General features: G+C 42.2%; 1 protein-coding gene across 1 annotated transcript in view; it reads right to left on the minus strand.

Moving 5' to 3' along the window:
• Positions 1 to 14061, minus strand: part of paxip1 (PAX interacting (with transcription-activation domain) protein 1) — a 48016-nt gene that overhangs the window by 11150 nt on the left and 22805 nt on the right. The window contains exons 16-22 of the mRNA XM_046051575.1: positions 12264 to 12331; positions 12059 to 12161; positions 11756 to 11924; positions 8062 to 8162; positions 7755 to 7889; positions 6337 to 6412; positions 1080 to 1140 (exon numbers count right to left, since the gene is read on the minus strand). Coding sequence (XP_045907531.1) covers positions 1080 to 1140; positions 6337 to 6412; positions 7755 to 7889; positions 8062 to 8162; positions 11756 to 11924; positions 12059 to 12161; positions 12264 to 12331 — 713 coding nt within the window. The remainder of the gene's footprint in view (positions 1 to 1079; positions 1141 to 6336; positions 6413 to 7754; positions 7890 to 8061; positions 8163 to 11755; positions 11925 to 12058; positions 12162 to 12263; positions 12332 to 14061) is intronic.

Here is a 14061-nt window from a genome sequence, read left to right on the forward strand (position 1 = left end):
CGGGCGATTGAAAATCTGCTGGCTGGCGGAGAGCTGCTAAACTTGGGGGAGAGCAGCAGGTAGCAGCGCTGCAGGTTTTGGACAAATAATAAAACAAACAAACACCCGTGGTCGGACTGCATTATGCTCTAACAACTATGCCGTTTGCTCGGGGGAGGAGCTCGGATTAAAGTGCTTTTATTAAATTAGCTTTTCTTTAGTTTTTGGGATTACAACATTGATTTATCTTCACTGGAGCTTCTCAGCAGCTAGATTCCGTGCACATCCGGTCCCAGTGTTGTTAGCGTCGTTTGGCACTACTTCATATTTATATAAAAAACTAACAAAACTGGACATTACTTGGAGAAAAGAAAGCGAGGAGGTTGAACTACCTGGTGAGTTCAGAAAACATGTGTCTGTAACTTTATTCCAGCTATGGTTGTACTTTACTGTGACCAAGTTAGCATAGCCCTGATCGATCCAAACTCCATTCAGAAAACAAACATTTTAGAAGTTGTTGTCCTGCTGACTTGCTGACAGAGCATGTGTTTATCATGTGTATGTTTAACAAATCTGCATCATGTTGTAGTTATTTCGGCATCAGTTTGATCCGTTTATTGCTATTTAATCACAGCAAAATGTTTGGTTTGGGTTCATACAGCTGTAGGAATGGCGAGTTGTGTTTATTCGTGTCATCGCGTTGTGTGTGAACACTTGGCAGTTGTCCAGCGATAAAACCCCGCAAGGAGAGCGCTGTGAGGACTAAATTTGCGTTTGGTGTGAATGCCACATTAGGCATGCTGCAAGGAGGCATTAGGGCTGAAGATGTCTGTCTGTGAAACTGTGTTCAGTTTATGTCTTAATTGATGAATCTTTTTATGTTCATACAAATCAACACATGTTGAGTTTGCTGAACACAAAAGCATTCATAAGCAGTCATAAGAGGGAGGACGTTACTTTTGTTGTCAGTTTATTTACTGCTGCTGTGTGGCGTGACATTACTAGGAGTCCCCGTCAGTGTAATCCACAGGTGCTGTCATGCTAAATGCAGGAATGATGCAAGAAGCAGCAGTTACTTATTAAAGGTAAGTAAAGGATATGAGTCATAGTCGAGTTTCTGGGTCAGTACTCCTGTCAGGATGAACTCCGCGTTGTGGACATCTAGACAACAAATACATCAGACAACATCAGAGACACACCTAGAGACAGTCAGCACAATTTCTAATGGGACAGAGTTCATGTGGTGCTGCCGCTCACTCTACTGTTTTTTAACTTTAGAAGTTCTGAGGAACTTTCATCCATATAGAACACAGATAAAAATGCAGTAAAAAAAACACAGTATAACGCAATAAAGAATCACAGTAGAGGCGATGGACTTTCTAAAAATGGAGATGGAGGTGCAGGGATCGCCAGATGGGACACCCATGCAGGCAAACAAGTGACCTAACCTACACTACTTCAACTTATCCTCGGACCTGTTGACTAAGCTAGAGAGGCAGTGGGCATTATTATTATTATTATTTTGAAAGAACATTTCTCACTGGCTCTGAATACACATCCAGAACCATGGGTCACGGAGGGGTGGGATGTTGATCAGCCTGCAAATCAGCCACCCAAACAAGAAGTGGAGGGAGGCTTCAGCAGACTACGCTGCAGTGTGAGGGAGGAGATAAACAAAAGCAAAACAAGCTATCAAACGCCACAGCCAAGTGGATAGCTCCACACTGCATGCTGGTTAGTACTAGGGAAGATGTCGGTCTTAGGAACGTTCTTAAAATCACAATGTAGTCGCTTGGCCCCGCTCTACGTAGACTGTTAATGCTGCTCTCTGATAAAAGAAAATTATATATTTTTTATATTCCCTGTTATCTAAGGGGGTTCTGAGTGGAGTTCATTGTATGTTAACTGTTTTGAGTAGCAGCGAAGCAGCGCCTTCCTTTATTTTTTTTTTCTTCATTTTCTTACCTCTTACTGCCCCCGTGTGAAATATCACCTCAGTGTGATGAATACCACGTCCTTTTCTCTTTTTTTGAGCCATGAATAATTGTGTAAGAATATTATTATTATTAATATTAATGTAAATGGGCTACAACACCCCATAAAGAGAATTTTGATCATACCTCAAATCTCAACAAGTACAAATAGCATTTATACAAGAAACCCATGAGTGAACTGGAAGCTGCTACATTGAAGAGGGATTGGGTTGGCCATATACAGTATCTCACAAAAGTGAGTACACCCCTCACATTTTTGTAAATATTTCATTATACCTTTTCATGTGACACTTTGCAACAATGTAAAGTAGTGAGTGTACAGCTTGTATAACAGTGTAAATCTGCTGTCCACTCAAAATAACACATCACCGCTGGCAACAAAAGTGTGTACACCCCTAAGTAAAAATGTCCAAACTGGGCCAAATTAGCAATGGTCCCTCCCCAATGTCATGTGACTCGTTAGAATTACAAGGTCTCAGGTGTGAATGGAGAGCAACTGTGTTAAATTTGGTGTCATCGCTCTCTGGTCACTGGAAGTTCAACATGGCACCTCATGGCAAAGACCTCTCTGAGGATCTGAAAAAAAGAACCGTTGCTCTACATAAAGATGGCCGAGGCTATAAGAAGACTGCAGAGACCCTGAAACTGAGCTGCAGCACGGTGGCCAAGACCATACAGCTGTTCAACAGGACAGACTCCTCTCAGAACAGGCCTCGCCATGCTCGACCAAAGAAGTCGAGTGCACGTGCTCAGCGCCATATCCAGAGGTTGTCTTTGGGAAACAGACGTCTGAGTGCTGCCAGCATTGCTGCAGAGGTTGAAGGGGTGGGGGGGTCAGCCTGTCAGGGCTCAGCCCATACGCCGCACACTGCATCAAACTGGTCTGCATGGCTGTCGTCCCAGAAGGAAGCCTCTTCTAAAGATGATGCACAAGAAAGCCCGCAAACAGTTTGCTGAAGAGCAGCAGGCTGAGGACATGGATTACTGGAACCATGTCCTGTGGTCTGATGAGACCAAGATAATCTTATTTGGTTCAGATGGTGTCAAGCGTGTGTTGCGGCAACCAGGTGAGGAGCACAAAGACAAGTGTGTCTTGCCTATGCTCAAGCATGGTGGTGGGAGTGTCGTGGTCTGGGGCTGCATGAGTGCTGGGGAGCTACAGTTCATTGACAGAACCATGAATGCCAACATGTACTGTGACATACTGAAGCAGACCACAGGGCAGTATTCCAACATGATAAAGACCCCCAAAAAAACCTCCGGATAGATTTAATGAAGATAAGGAAAAAGACCCTATGGATCCAGGAAGTTTTAGACCGGTCAGTCTGTGGACTGTAAAATACTGACAAAAGTTCTGGCCACTAGACTAGAAAAAATTCTGCCGTATTTCATACATCCTGATCAAGTAGGAAGTAGAATGACTGCTATCTCTTTGGATGCCCAAAAAGCATTCAATAGGATGGAAAGGGGCTTCTTGCGGTATATACTCTCAGAATATTTGGATGTCAGGACAGTTTTATCAAATGGGTGAATGTTATTTACTCAGACCCAAGGGTGGCAGTAACAACAAATGGATGACATCACCCTTCTTTAACTTAACACGTGGGACCAAGCAAGGAAATCCTCTTCATCCTTATTGCAGCAGCTAGAGGTTCCAAAAATAATGTAAAAAGCAGATGACTGAGTTCAGTACTAAAGGAGTTTTGTAATTACATATTACTGATTATTGAGGACCCTCTGTGGTCAATTCCTAAAGTTCGATCTACAAGTCCTTTTTCAAAACTATCGGGCTACAAAATAAATTGGCAGAAATCCGAAGGCATGCCAATAATCGAAAGGATGGAATCAATCAACAATCACCACGTTTCACTTTAAGTGGATCCAGACCAGAATGAAATATTTAGGTATTAGGTTGGGTCCAGATCTGGAATATTTAATTGCCATAAATATGTCCCCTTTAATTAAGAAAATTAAACAAAATTTAGATAAATGGAAGCTGATAAATCTTACCCTTTGGGGAAAAATGAAAATTATTAAGATGGTCATCGCTCCACAATGTAATAACATCTCTATGATGATATCAGTAACCATTTCAGGGATGGTCCATTTGAAGGAATCTTCAAACAATTTAATTAAAGAGTTTTTATGGAATGGAAAAAAAACCATCTAGTCTAAAGAAGTTATTTGCCTCGGGAGACAGCAGGGCATTAGCGATCCCAAACGTTGAACTGTATAACATAGCATTTGAAATAAGTAAGCTGGCGAGACATTGTGGAAATTACGGATCTGACCCCAGGTGGGTGCAGATGGAAAAAGTGCTCGCGGCTCCAGCAGGTGTTGTGGATTTATTGTCACAGAAGAACACTAAAAGTCATGAAGAGGAATGAAATTTCATCCTATAACATCCTCAGTGGACAGGGATGAGATCACATGAAATCCGGGGGATTTCTCAATACAAACAAAGCTATTCCTCTATATAGAATAACCCTTCAATCTGTTTTGGGAAAAAGGTATTGTTATTGCAAATATGGTTGGCAAAAGGCATCCGTTTGTTGATGATCTGTATGGAGAACACTTTATAGGTCATTTGAGGGCCTTAAAGTACAATTTAATTTAACTGACAAAGGAGGATTTTTGGAGGTATTTACAATGGAGAAGTAGTATGGCATGTGTTTTTGGACTGAAACGGGAAGAGGAAAAGGCAAATAGGGATCAGGTGTTCCTAGATTCTCCACGTTCTCCATTCTGCCTCAGTATTTTATAGGAAAATGTCAAGCATGCAACCCGAACTGTATGGAGGCTTGAGACTAATATGGCAAAAAGATATTGGTAAGGATATTGATGAAGGCTCATGGCAGGATATTATCTCAGATGTGGGAAAGGCTACGAGGGATGCTAAAAACAAACTCATCCATTATAAAATTGTACATAGGTATTACTTTACACCGAATAGCTTGTTTAGAATGTGCTTGACCCAGGACAATAAATGCTGGAAGTGTAACAAAGAAGGGGGTACATTTCATCATGTTCTATGGGACTGTCCCATGGTAATGCCTCTTTGGAAGGCATTACGGACAAAGTTTGAAGGGTGGTTCAGACAACCTCTGCCAGAATCTCCACAACTACAGGCTGGATTTACATGCCGAATAAAGAGTACTAAATAGCGTGTGCATTCTAACATATTGCACGTGCAACTGTAGTACCTGTTATGGGTGATTTACTAAGAATTATTGTGTAGGTGATAACAGGAGCAAACACAATGGAGGTGACAGTATTTATGAGGTTTTTGCGTGTTTCAATGGTTTTCCCCATGGAGAGTCGGGAGGGAAAGCAGCCACCACGTAAAAACCTTGGTTTGTTTCGTAAAGTCCGTCAATATGTGGAAATCGTATGTACCTGCCCATCCTGCCTGACATTGCATCCTGGGACAGCACACCTGAAAAACTGCTTTGGGAAACCCCAGCAGAAACAGCTACAGTATGCTGGAAAGAACCAGACGCGAGGAAATGCCAGCAGATCGTGCTTCATCCAGCCAGAGGGAACAATCACCGATCGCGCTGCGATCTCCTGTCCCTGGTCCTGTACGCCCCAACGCCCCATTCCCTCTCCGATACCTACAATGGGTTGTGTCGCTATTATGACCGGCGCGATGTGAACAGCTGGTGATTGTTCCCTCTGGCTGGATGAATTTTTAGTGTGATCTAAGCACTACTGCAGCTGGGGGCCCTCGAAGCGCCACGCAACTTTCTAAATTCTTCGATCTGACGGAGGAAAGAAGTCAGGTCAAAAACAAAATTTGCTTTATTGGCATGAATGTTAAAACAAGAGTATTGCCAAAGCTAAAGGAAATTACAAAAAACAATTCAATTCATATAGTTTATCGAATAAATAAAATAATTTTATTCTATAGCAATTTATTTGATATAAAATAATATTATCTAATATTTTTAAGTTTTCCATGTCTTCTTTCATTATGCCTGTCTCGTGCACATAAGGTTATCTGTTTTAGAGACATGCGAGAGCCCGGTGTGGGCGGGGATAATGAGGAGACTGCAGCGCACACAGAGATGAGAGTTATATTAAATCGCACACTTTTTGCAGTTATGTAATCGCACATGACCACATCACAATTGAGATTAGATTAGCTGTGCAGCCCAATTTTAATCTGTATGTACAGTTATATTATTAAAATGAATAAAAACTTTTAGCGACAAAAAACAAGGAAACAGTAGAACGCAGTAAAGAAACGCAGCAGCCACAGATTGGTCCTGACAGGGATCCGTAGACTCGGCTTGGGATATCCTTTCTAAACGTTTGTAATACTCACCACTTGTATGCATGTGTATGCGTGTGTTTATCTTACCAATGTTTTTCAGGAAGTATTCTCTACAGAGGTGGAGGTCATTGTCACAGGAAATTAAGATGATTTCTGGGAGGTTCTGCAACAAAACAAGAGGGTATTAAAACTTTTTTTGTCAAATAATCATAAGCATTGTAAGTGCCTGCTGTTTTTTTCTTAAATGTTCAGTACTGAGTTTGCTTTATTTTGAAAATTATTATCATCATCATTCCTGAACACCTACCATGGGCTGTGAGGACTTTGGATAACACTTGGGCTGCAACTAATGATTATTTTCATAGTCGACTAATGTGTTAATTATTTATTCGATTAGTCAACTAGCTAACTTTACAATTAAGTGAACAAGGTTTACTGTTCAGAATGAACACCACTATCAACGCCAGGGGGAAACCAGGGAAGAAGACAAGACAGCGTAGGCTCCCCTATAATTCACTGACTGGCTACATCACAAGCCAGATGTTCCTTGATGTACTTCAAACCATTACTCATTACTAATAACTTTTTTAAAGCTGGGTCTCCGACATTGCCAGCGTTGTGTTGGAAAGATTTGTGCTTTGGTGTTCATGAGGGAGAAAGACAAGCGAGAGGATGTGCTGCGCGAATGCGCTACGGGGCTGATCTGCAATCAAATAAGATTTTAAATAGGCCTAGTAAAAAAAATAAAATACAATGAAAATCAGTATTTGGCGGTCAGCGTTGCTATTGTGGCAAATAAATGAACGTAGCCTTTAGGAAACACTGCCTTTCCTCTGTCTCTGCAGCTCTGTTGTTGCTGCTGCTGTGGTCTGAGGTACTGGGACCAGGCTCTGTGGGCGTGACTGGCCGGCCATCGCTAACCCCGTGGGCGCTTGTGGAGCTTCTCAACCCCGAAACGTTTGAGCACATTTTCAATTCACCATCAACTTTGGCCAATACTCAAGTTCTACACAGTTGATTTCTCTGCTCAGAACCTCTCAAAAGTGTATTTAGTGATGAAAGAGTACAATACATTCTGCTGCTAGCCTTGTTCTCCGTTACGTTCCGCTTCTCGCATGAAAGCTGCTTCTTCGTGAGTAGTCTTCCAGTCGAGCAGTCATGGCGAACAGTGGAAGCGGTAATGCCCCCAGCACTTCCTGTAGTGCATTGCAGTTAGAAACAAATAGCCAGAAATGTTCCTAATAAGAAGATTGCTGTCTCTCCCTAAAACATCCTCTCTGTAACAATGCGTCGACAATGAAATTTCATGCGGATGGATTTTTACAGTTGACATCGTCGATTACGTCGGCTAATCGTCGCAGCCCTAGATAACACTGCATATTGTTGAACACTTTTCATACCATATTTATTTTGTTGCATAGTAAAAACTTTTCCAGTAAGAGCCTGTGTTCTTAAGGATATACACTTGACAGGTTCATTAAAGAATTCCAGGTAGTTTCAAGGACCTTGTTCTGTTTATGCTCCATGATCTTTCTGTAGGAGGGCTGTTTGGCCAGCAGCTTTCCTCCAGCACTTTCCAGGATGGACTTCATGGTGCTGAGGCTGGGTACGATCCCCGGGGTGAGGTAGAAGTATTTCCCCTACATCACACATTACAGAACACAGACATATAGTCAGACACAGAGACAGTCAGACAGTGAAGGACCAGCTGTGTGAGGAACTGAGTGGTGTACAAGAATGCCACAGCATGTTGTTGCCTGAATCTTTCCTTCCATCTGATCCACCTGGTCAGCGTGAAGCTTGTGGTCTTACCTTGAAGAGCGGTGCACTGTGTGCTCTCTTTAGTGACTCCTCCAGGCTGAATGCAAACAACACCTCGGCCTCTGCATCCCTTAGAGTGCAACTCTGCTCATCTGCAACACACACACACACACACAATGTGAAACACTACACAACAGGGAAAGGGCCTACTCAAAACAGTTAATTCAATCATTAAACAAATTTTTCCTTTCAGAAATCCCAATTCTTTTCAGGAGGACCTGAATGGCCACTCCAGTTGCTCTACAAAAAACAGAGGAGTTACAGGCCTGCTTTGACTGCACTGACTGGAGTGTTTTTGAGGCTGCAGCCACTGACCTGGACGAACTAACTGACACTGTGACATCTTACATCTGTTTTGTGAGGACATGTGTGTGCCAACTAAAACCTTCCGCACATACAACAACCAAAAACCCTGGTTCACAGCGAAACTCAGGCAGCTTCGTCAGACCAAGGAGGAGGCCTTCAGAAGTGGGGACAGAGTCCTGTACAACCAGGCCAGGAACACACTGACTAAAGAGGTCAAAGCTGCAAAGAGGAGCTACGCTGAAAAGCTAAATAACAGCTTCACAGCCAACGACCCTGCGTCAGTGTGGAGAAGCCTGCAGACACTCACTAACTACAGGAGACCATCCCCCAACACTGCTGGTACTCAATGACTGGCAGCTGAGCTGAATGGTTTCTACTGTAGGTTTGTCACACCTCTCCCCCACTCCAGAGCCATCTTCAAACAGTCACCTTCCCCATATGACACGCTGTCACCGCCCCCCCGTATATTGTGTATATACTGTATACAAAATCCACCTACCTACATACATAACACCTGCAAATAATACTTATTTATTCCAGCATCCTTTGCACTATGCTCCATCGCACTGTGTACATGTTTGCATGTATGTGTATGTGCACCTGTATATCTCATCCACCTCTGACATGTACGTAATAATAATAATAATTATTGTTATTATTATTATTAAAGCTGCAAGCAGCGTTGAGTGAGCCCTCACCCCCATGCAAGCCTCGTGTGCAGCGACAGCTGGAGCCTTTACATCACATGCCACCTGACACAGCTCTGGAGTTAACAATGCACAAATCACACAGGTGACGTGTCGAAAATATCTCTCAAAGTTTCTTTCAGGTGTCAGTTACTTATTCAATTCAAAGTGTCTGACTTCCAGTTGGGTTTAGGCTATAGCTGTCAAAAAACAGCTTCCTGTTTCATGGGGAATAATAACTCACCAAGGCAACAGCATTTGACAAGAACTTTGAGATGGATGTGGTCATCCGGCTATGAGCATATATGCTTCACTACATTTTGTCCGCTAAGGTGCTATGTGGAGTAAAAATATAAAATGAGACATAACAAATAAAGTTTGAAACATGTCCTTTCAGATGCCAGTAGGTGGCGCTATCACTATGACTAGATATTAATATGCAAGTCTCTAAGAGGTACTTTTGGGACAGATCTGACTACATCTAGTCCATTTACATGCTACTTCCTCAAAATTCAACACCACGCAATCAAAAAACGCTTTGTAATTTAACATCGCAAGGCTCTTAAAATGGCGCAACCCACATTTGAAGTCGATTGGGTTAAAGCACTAGGTGGAGTTCGTTAAAGTACGGAGTGTATAAACGGGGAAAGGTCTTGTAAATAATTAAAAATGGCCGACTTCCTGCTCCAAGAGACTTAAGCTTGATTTATACTCGTGCTACTACGTGCATAGCTATGCATTTATACTTGTGTGTCGGTTTCTCTGTCATTCTGCAATTACATGCTAGTCAGCGGTAGCATACAGCGTCCACTATGTTGACCTTTGCCGGCCGAGCAGGCTAACTTCTGGTCTTGTATATGTGCAGCTGGTATAGCCGACCAATCACGGTGCTTATGGTCCGCGTCACCTCGACATTTTTGAGGAGGTGCACGTCGTAGGTGACGGCATAGGGTAGGGGGGGCTACGCCTTCGATTCCTCGCAGAAGTATAAATTACACTTTATTTTTATATCTGGAGAAGATACATTGGTTTCTCAAGTTTGGTACAGCTAGGTCAAACGTACGGCAGGGGCTGTTTTTTAGAAATTTTGTTGGGGGCGCTACTGACCCTTCGCTAAGCCACGCCCTGAAAACTCAGCTGGCCAATCACAGCGCAGTATAGGACTCGCTCTAACTGTGGTCCGACACTTTTATGGCTGCACTCCATTGACTCTAATGCAAAAGAAGTCGGTTTTTAGCTTTTTGCTGTATTTTTCAAAGATATCGTCAAACACTGTTCCTGGGGCACTTTTAATAGTTACAGCCGCTACCCAGAGAGGTGGAAAGTATAAGTACGATTTATTCACTTTCCAAAACGTGAAACAAATACAGGAAAATGTTGGCTGTCTGTTGTTTCTAATGTAATGTTAGTTAGCTAACGCTAGCTAACTCACTACTGAATTAAACGTTATATAGCCCTACTGTTCTGCTGTTTAATGATTGTAATAGTGAATGGAGACCTACCCAGCTGTCCAGAAGCAGTGTTGATCCTTAATATCATTGTACTCTTTCTCAATAGTAAATAATAATACAGTGGTTCACTCTTACTCTGTGATTGGTAGGCTTTTGCTTCTGTCTTTATTTTTTTCACATCAGTTTGACACACTGAATACAACCTTCAAATGCACAATGCAACTGCAAAACTGTCTGCTTCTTTCTCAGATCGCTTTTTCCAAAAATGAGAAATTATTTCTCCAGGGAGTGCAGTAACAGAGAGTGGCAGCGCCGTGATCAAAGTCCAACAGGTCTGAAAGTTTGTCAGACTTCGCAACAGTAACTAAGGGGGGCGTGGCTTAGCGAAGGGTCAATTGAGCCAATTTCCCACAACCACGCCCCCCTATCAGCAAATACAAAACAACCGTTCTGACGAACGTGCAATCTACCCCTAGCCATGTGACTACCCCTAGCAATGTGACAGCTAAAAAGGCTTTAAGGGGCGCTATAGAGCCAACGTGCAACCCTCAGTCTTAAAAATGAAATCAAATCTAAACATTACCATTATTATTTTATCATCTCTGTCCTCAGTCTGTCGTCCTGTATGTTATATAAAAGCACAGCAACGTTAGCTTGGCGGGTAGCCAAATGTTGAAAACAAGCTAAATAGAAAGCTGTCTGTCTGGAGCATAGACTGGTCTGTAGTCTTAACATTTGGCACATTGTTGTACACTCAGCTGCTGGCAGAGACAAACCAGCCGCTCCTCCTTCCATCAGGTAATGTTACCTAAAAGGCAGTTAACAGCAGCAAAGAGGAGGAGGGACTGATACAGGCTGATGTTATGAGTTTATATATAACATTAGTGACTTTGCTGTTGTTAACATTAATGTTGCTGCTGTAGAAACAACATTTAGCTGTATTTAAAATATTAAATTCTAATCCTATAATGAATTTAAAATCTATCAGGCAGCTAATATGCACACTTCAATATATGTTATATAAATCAATATATAAGTCATTTGTCACCTCAATATATAACAATGTTATCGTACATTGAATATTTTCTGGCCCCACGGAGGGCGCGCGAGTTGGCCCGGGCCCCAGAGATGGTCCGTGCCAAGTTACGTGCCGATCGGACTTGCGGCTTCGGAGGAGTTAATTAAAATTTTCTTGTGGACGTAGTTTTCGTGTCGTTTTAGCAAGATATTAAAAACACCCACCCACAAACTTCTGGCTCCTCCAGCTCTCCTCCAGCCACTCTGGGCTGACGATGTGTTTGACCACAGACATGGCAGTGAGGAACTTGACGGTGCGGGTCACCTTACTGGCCACCAGGTGAGTGACTTTCTGACTGCTGTCTGCTACTTCACCACCTAAAGCATGTAACCTCTGCAGGGGAGGAAGAGATGAGGACATTTAGCAGCAGGAATCAGAGGATAAGCTAACGTTGAGAACAGAAAGTTAGTGACCTCGTTGCTCACAATCCTATTTAAGTGATGTAGCTTAAGTCAAGTCAGGTTTACCTTTGTGTACTGCTGTACTTGTGTGGGCTCAAAGCCTGTGAATAGGACTCGAGGAGTGGACTCTGGAGGAAGCTTCTTACTGGGGGACTGGATCTCCTCCAGTCTGCACACACACAATTACACTTTAATCCACAATATCATCATTCCATGGTAACATAAACAGTTGCTTAGTCCAACAGCGTGTATCGAGATCTCCTGTACTGACCTGGCTTTCTTGTTTGCAGGCATGTTGTTAGAGTCAGTGATCTTCTGCTTCTGGAGCAGCTGGAGACACTAAACACCACACAAACATCCACAAACAGACAATCCGACGCAACACAAAAACAAGTAGAGCCGCATGTATCAGTTACTGCCAGTTTGGTCTCTTGTAACAGTACTGATGGTACAACTTGTATAAGCCACATGTAAAACAAATCTGGTCTCATTGGCTCATTTTTATGCCCATGTGCTGTACATTTGGAGACAAACATGGAGGGGTTTGCCCTTCTGTTAACAGAAATCCAAGGACAACATAATTATCTTCACTAGAATAAAAGCAGCATTTAGTCAGCAGCAGATTTCAACACCATCTACAGCCAGAGACGAGTAAAGAACATTCCACTTCCAGGTCCAATATTTTTTGTTTAAAAAACAGTTACATTACATACATTCTCTTACACAAGGTAACTAGTGCAAACTGTAAAACACCATACAAATTAGAGTATCGTTAAGGACCGCACAAAACTTATCATGATACAAGGGTCTCAACACAATTGTATCACAATATAGGGCTGTGCAATCTGACCGTATCTATCGTTTGACAATAGTTTACGATCGTTTACATTTATGCTCTATCGTTAATTTCATTGTGTCGCAAATTCCACACTTTAGCGTAATATTACTGCGAGGGGAGGGCGCTTTGCACCGCAGTGAAGTTAGTTTTAAAGCTAATAAAAACTAATATCCAACTTGAAACTAACTTCACCACAGTCCGTTCTTCCACACATGCTGGTGTTGCGGAAAAGAAATTTGCATTCAGGATAAACAAACGTGGAGGAAAGAGTAGATTGCTCAGAACAGGAGAACTCAGACCATGCAAGCAAAAACGAGGAGCGCATACTACATAGAGAAGTCTTTTGAGCCAACAGGCGTGTGTAACGTAGAAGCACTTTAATAAAAAATAAACAACAGATTAGTTTGAAAGGGGACTCTTGTTGCTTTATTATTATCATCATTATTCTAAATAGACCTTACATTGTTAATGTGTAATGTTACAGTTGTGGTTACATCTGCTACAGATTGGCTGCAGGCTTGTTCTCATACATAAGATTTAAAAAACCCCCAAAAAGAATAATTTTAAGTGGTACTTACATATATATTCCTCCTATTGTTCCAATTTTGAAAAACAAACTAGCTAGGCCTGGCCTAGCATACTGCAAAATAAATCGATTTAACAGTTTCATACTACATACTATACTTCACACAGTATGCAGTGTACAGTACAACCAGTAGTATGTAGTAGGTAGTTCTGAATACAGCCATGCTGTTGTTGTGATGTTAGCTGCAGCAGCAGGAGAGCTGTGAATATCGCAGTCTAGAGCTGCTGTGCTGCTCTAGGACCGTACTTTGCTTTGCCCTTTCTTGGCATTCAATGTCTCCACCTAGTGGTAGCTGTATTTTTAGGCCACTGTGAATTTTGGGGTTGCTCTAGCTGGTCATTGTGGATTGCAGTGCAGAAGTAAGACAGCAGCAGATCCATCCAGTGAACTTTCCCCCCCCCCCCCCCCACACAGAGCTCAGGAAGTGTAAGTATAGCATTGAGCTACCAGTTAAAGCACTTTTTTATGTGCAAAAGCCCTAATACAAATCTGTTTTACAATGAATATATTTTTTTTTTGGGTAGCATTCAAAGGGTACTGGTCTCTGAAAGCTTATCCCAAAGCTGTTGACGTTGTTAAAAGCTGGTATTTTGCACAAGTGTTTAACAGGAATGTGATCATTTGTTTGTGTTCGTGTTTGCCATG

The sequence above is a fragment of the Micropterus dolomieu genome, linkage group LG06 (genome assembly GCF_021292245.1).
Source record: "Micropterus dolomieu isolate WLL.071019.BEF.003 ecotype Adirondacks linkage group LG06, ASM2129224v1, whole genome shotgun sequence".
Lineage (NCBI taxonomy): Eukaryota > Metazoa > Chordata > Actinopteri > Centrarchiformes > Centrarchidae > Micropterus > Micropterus dolomieu.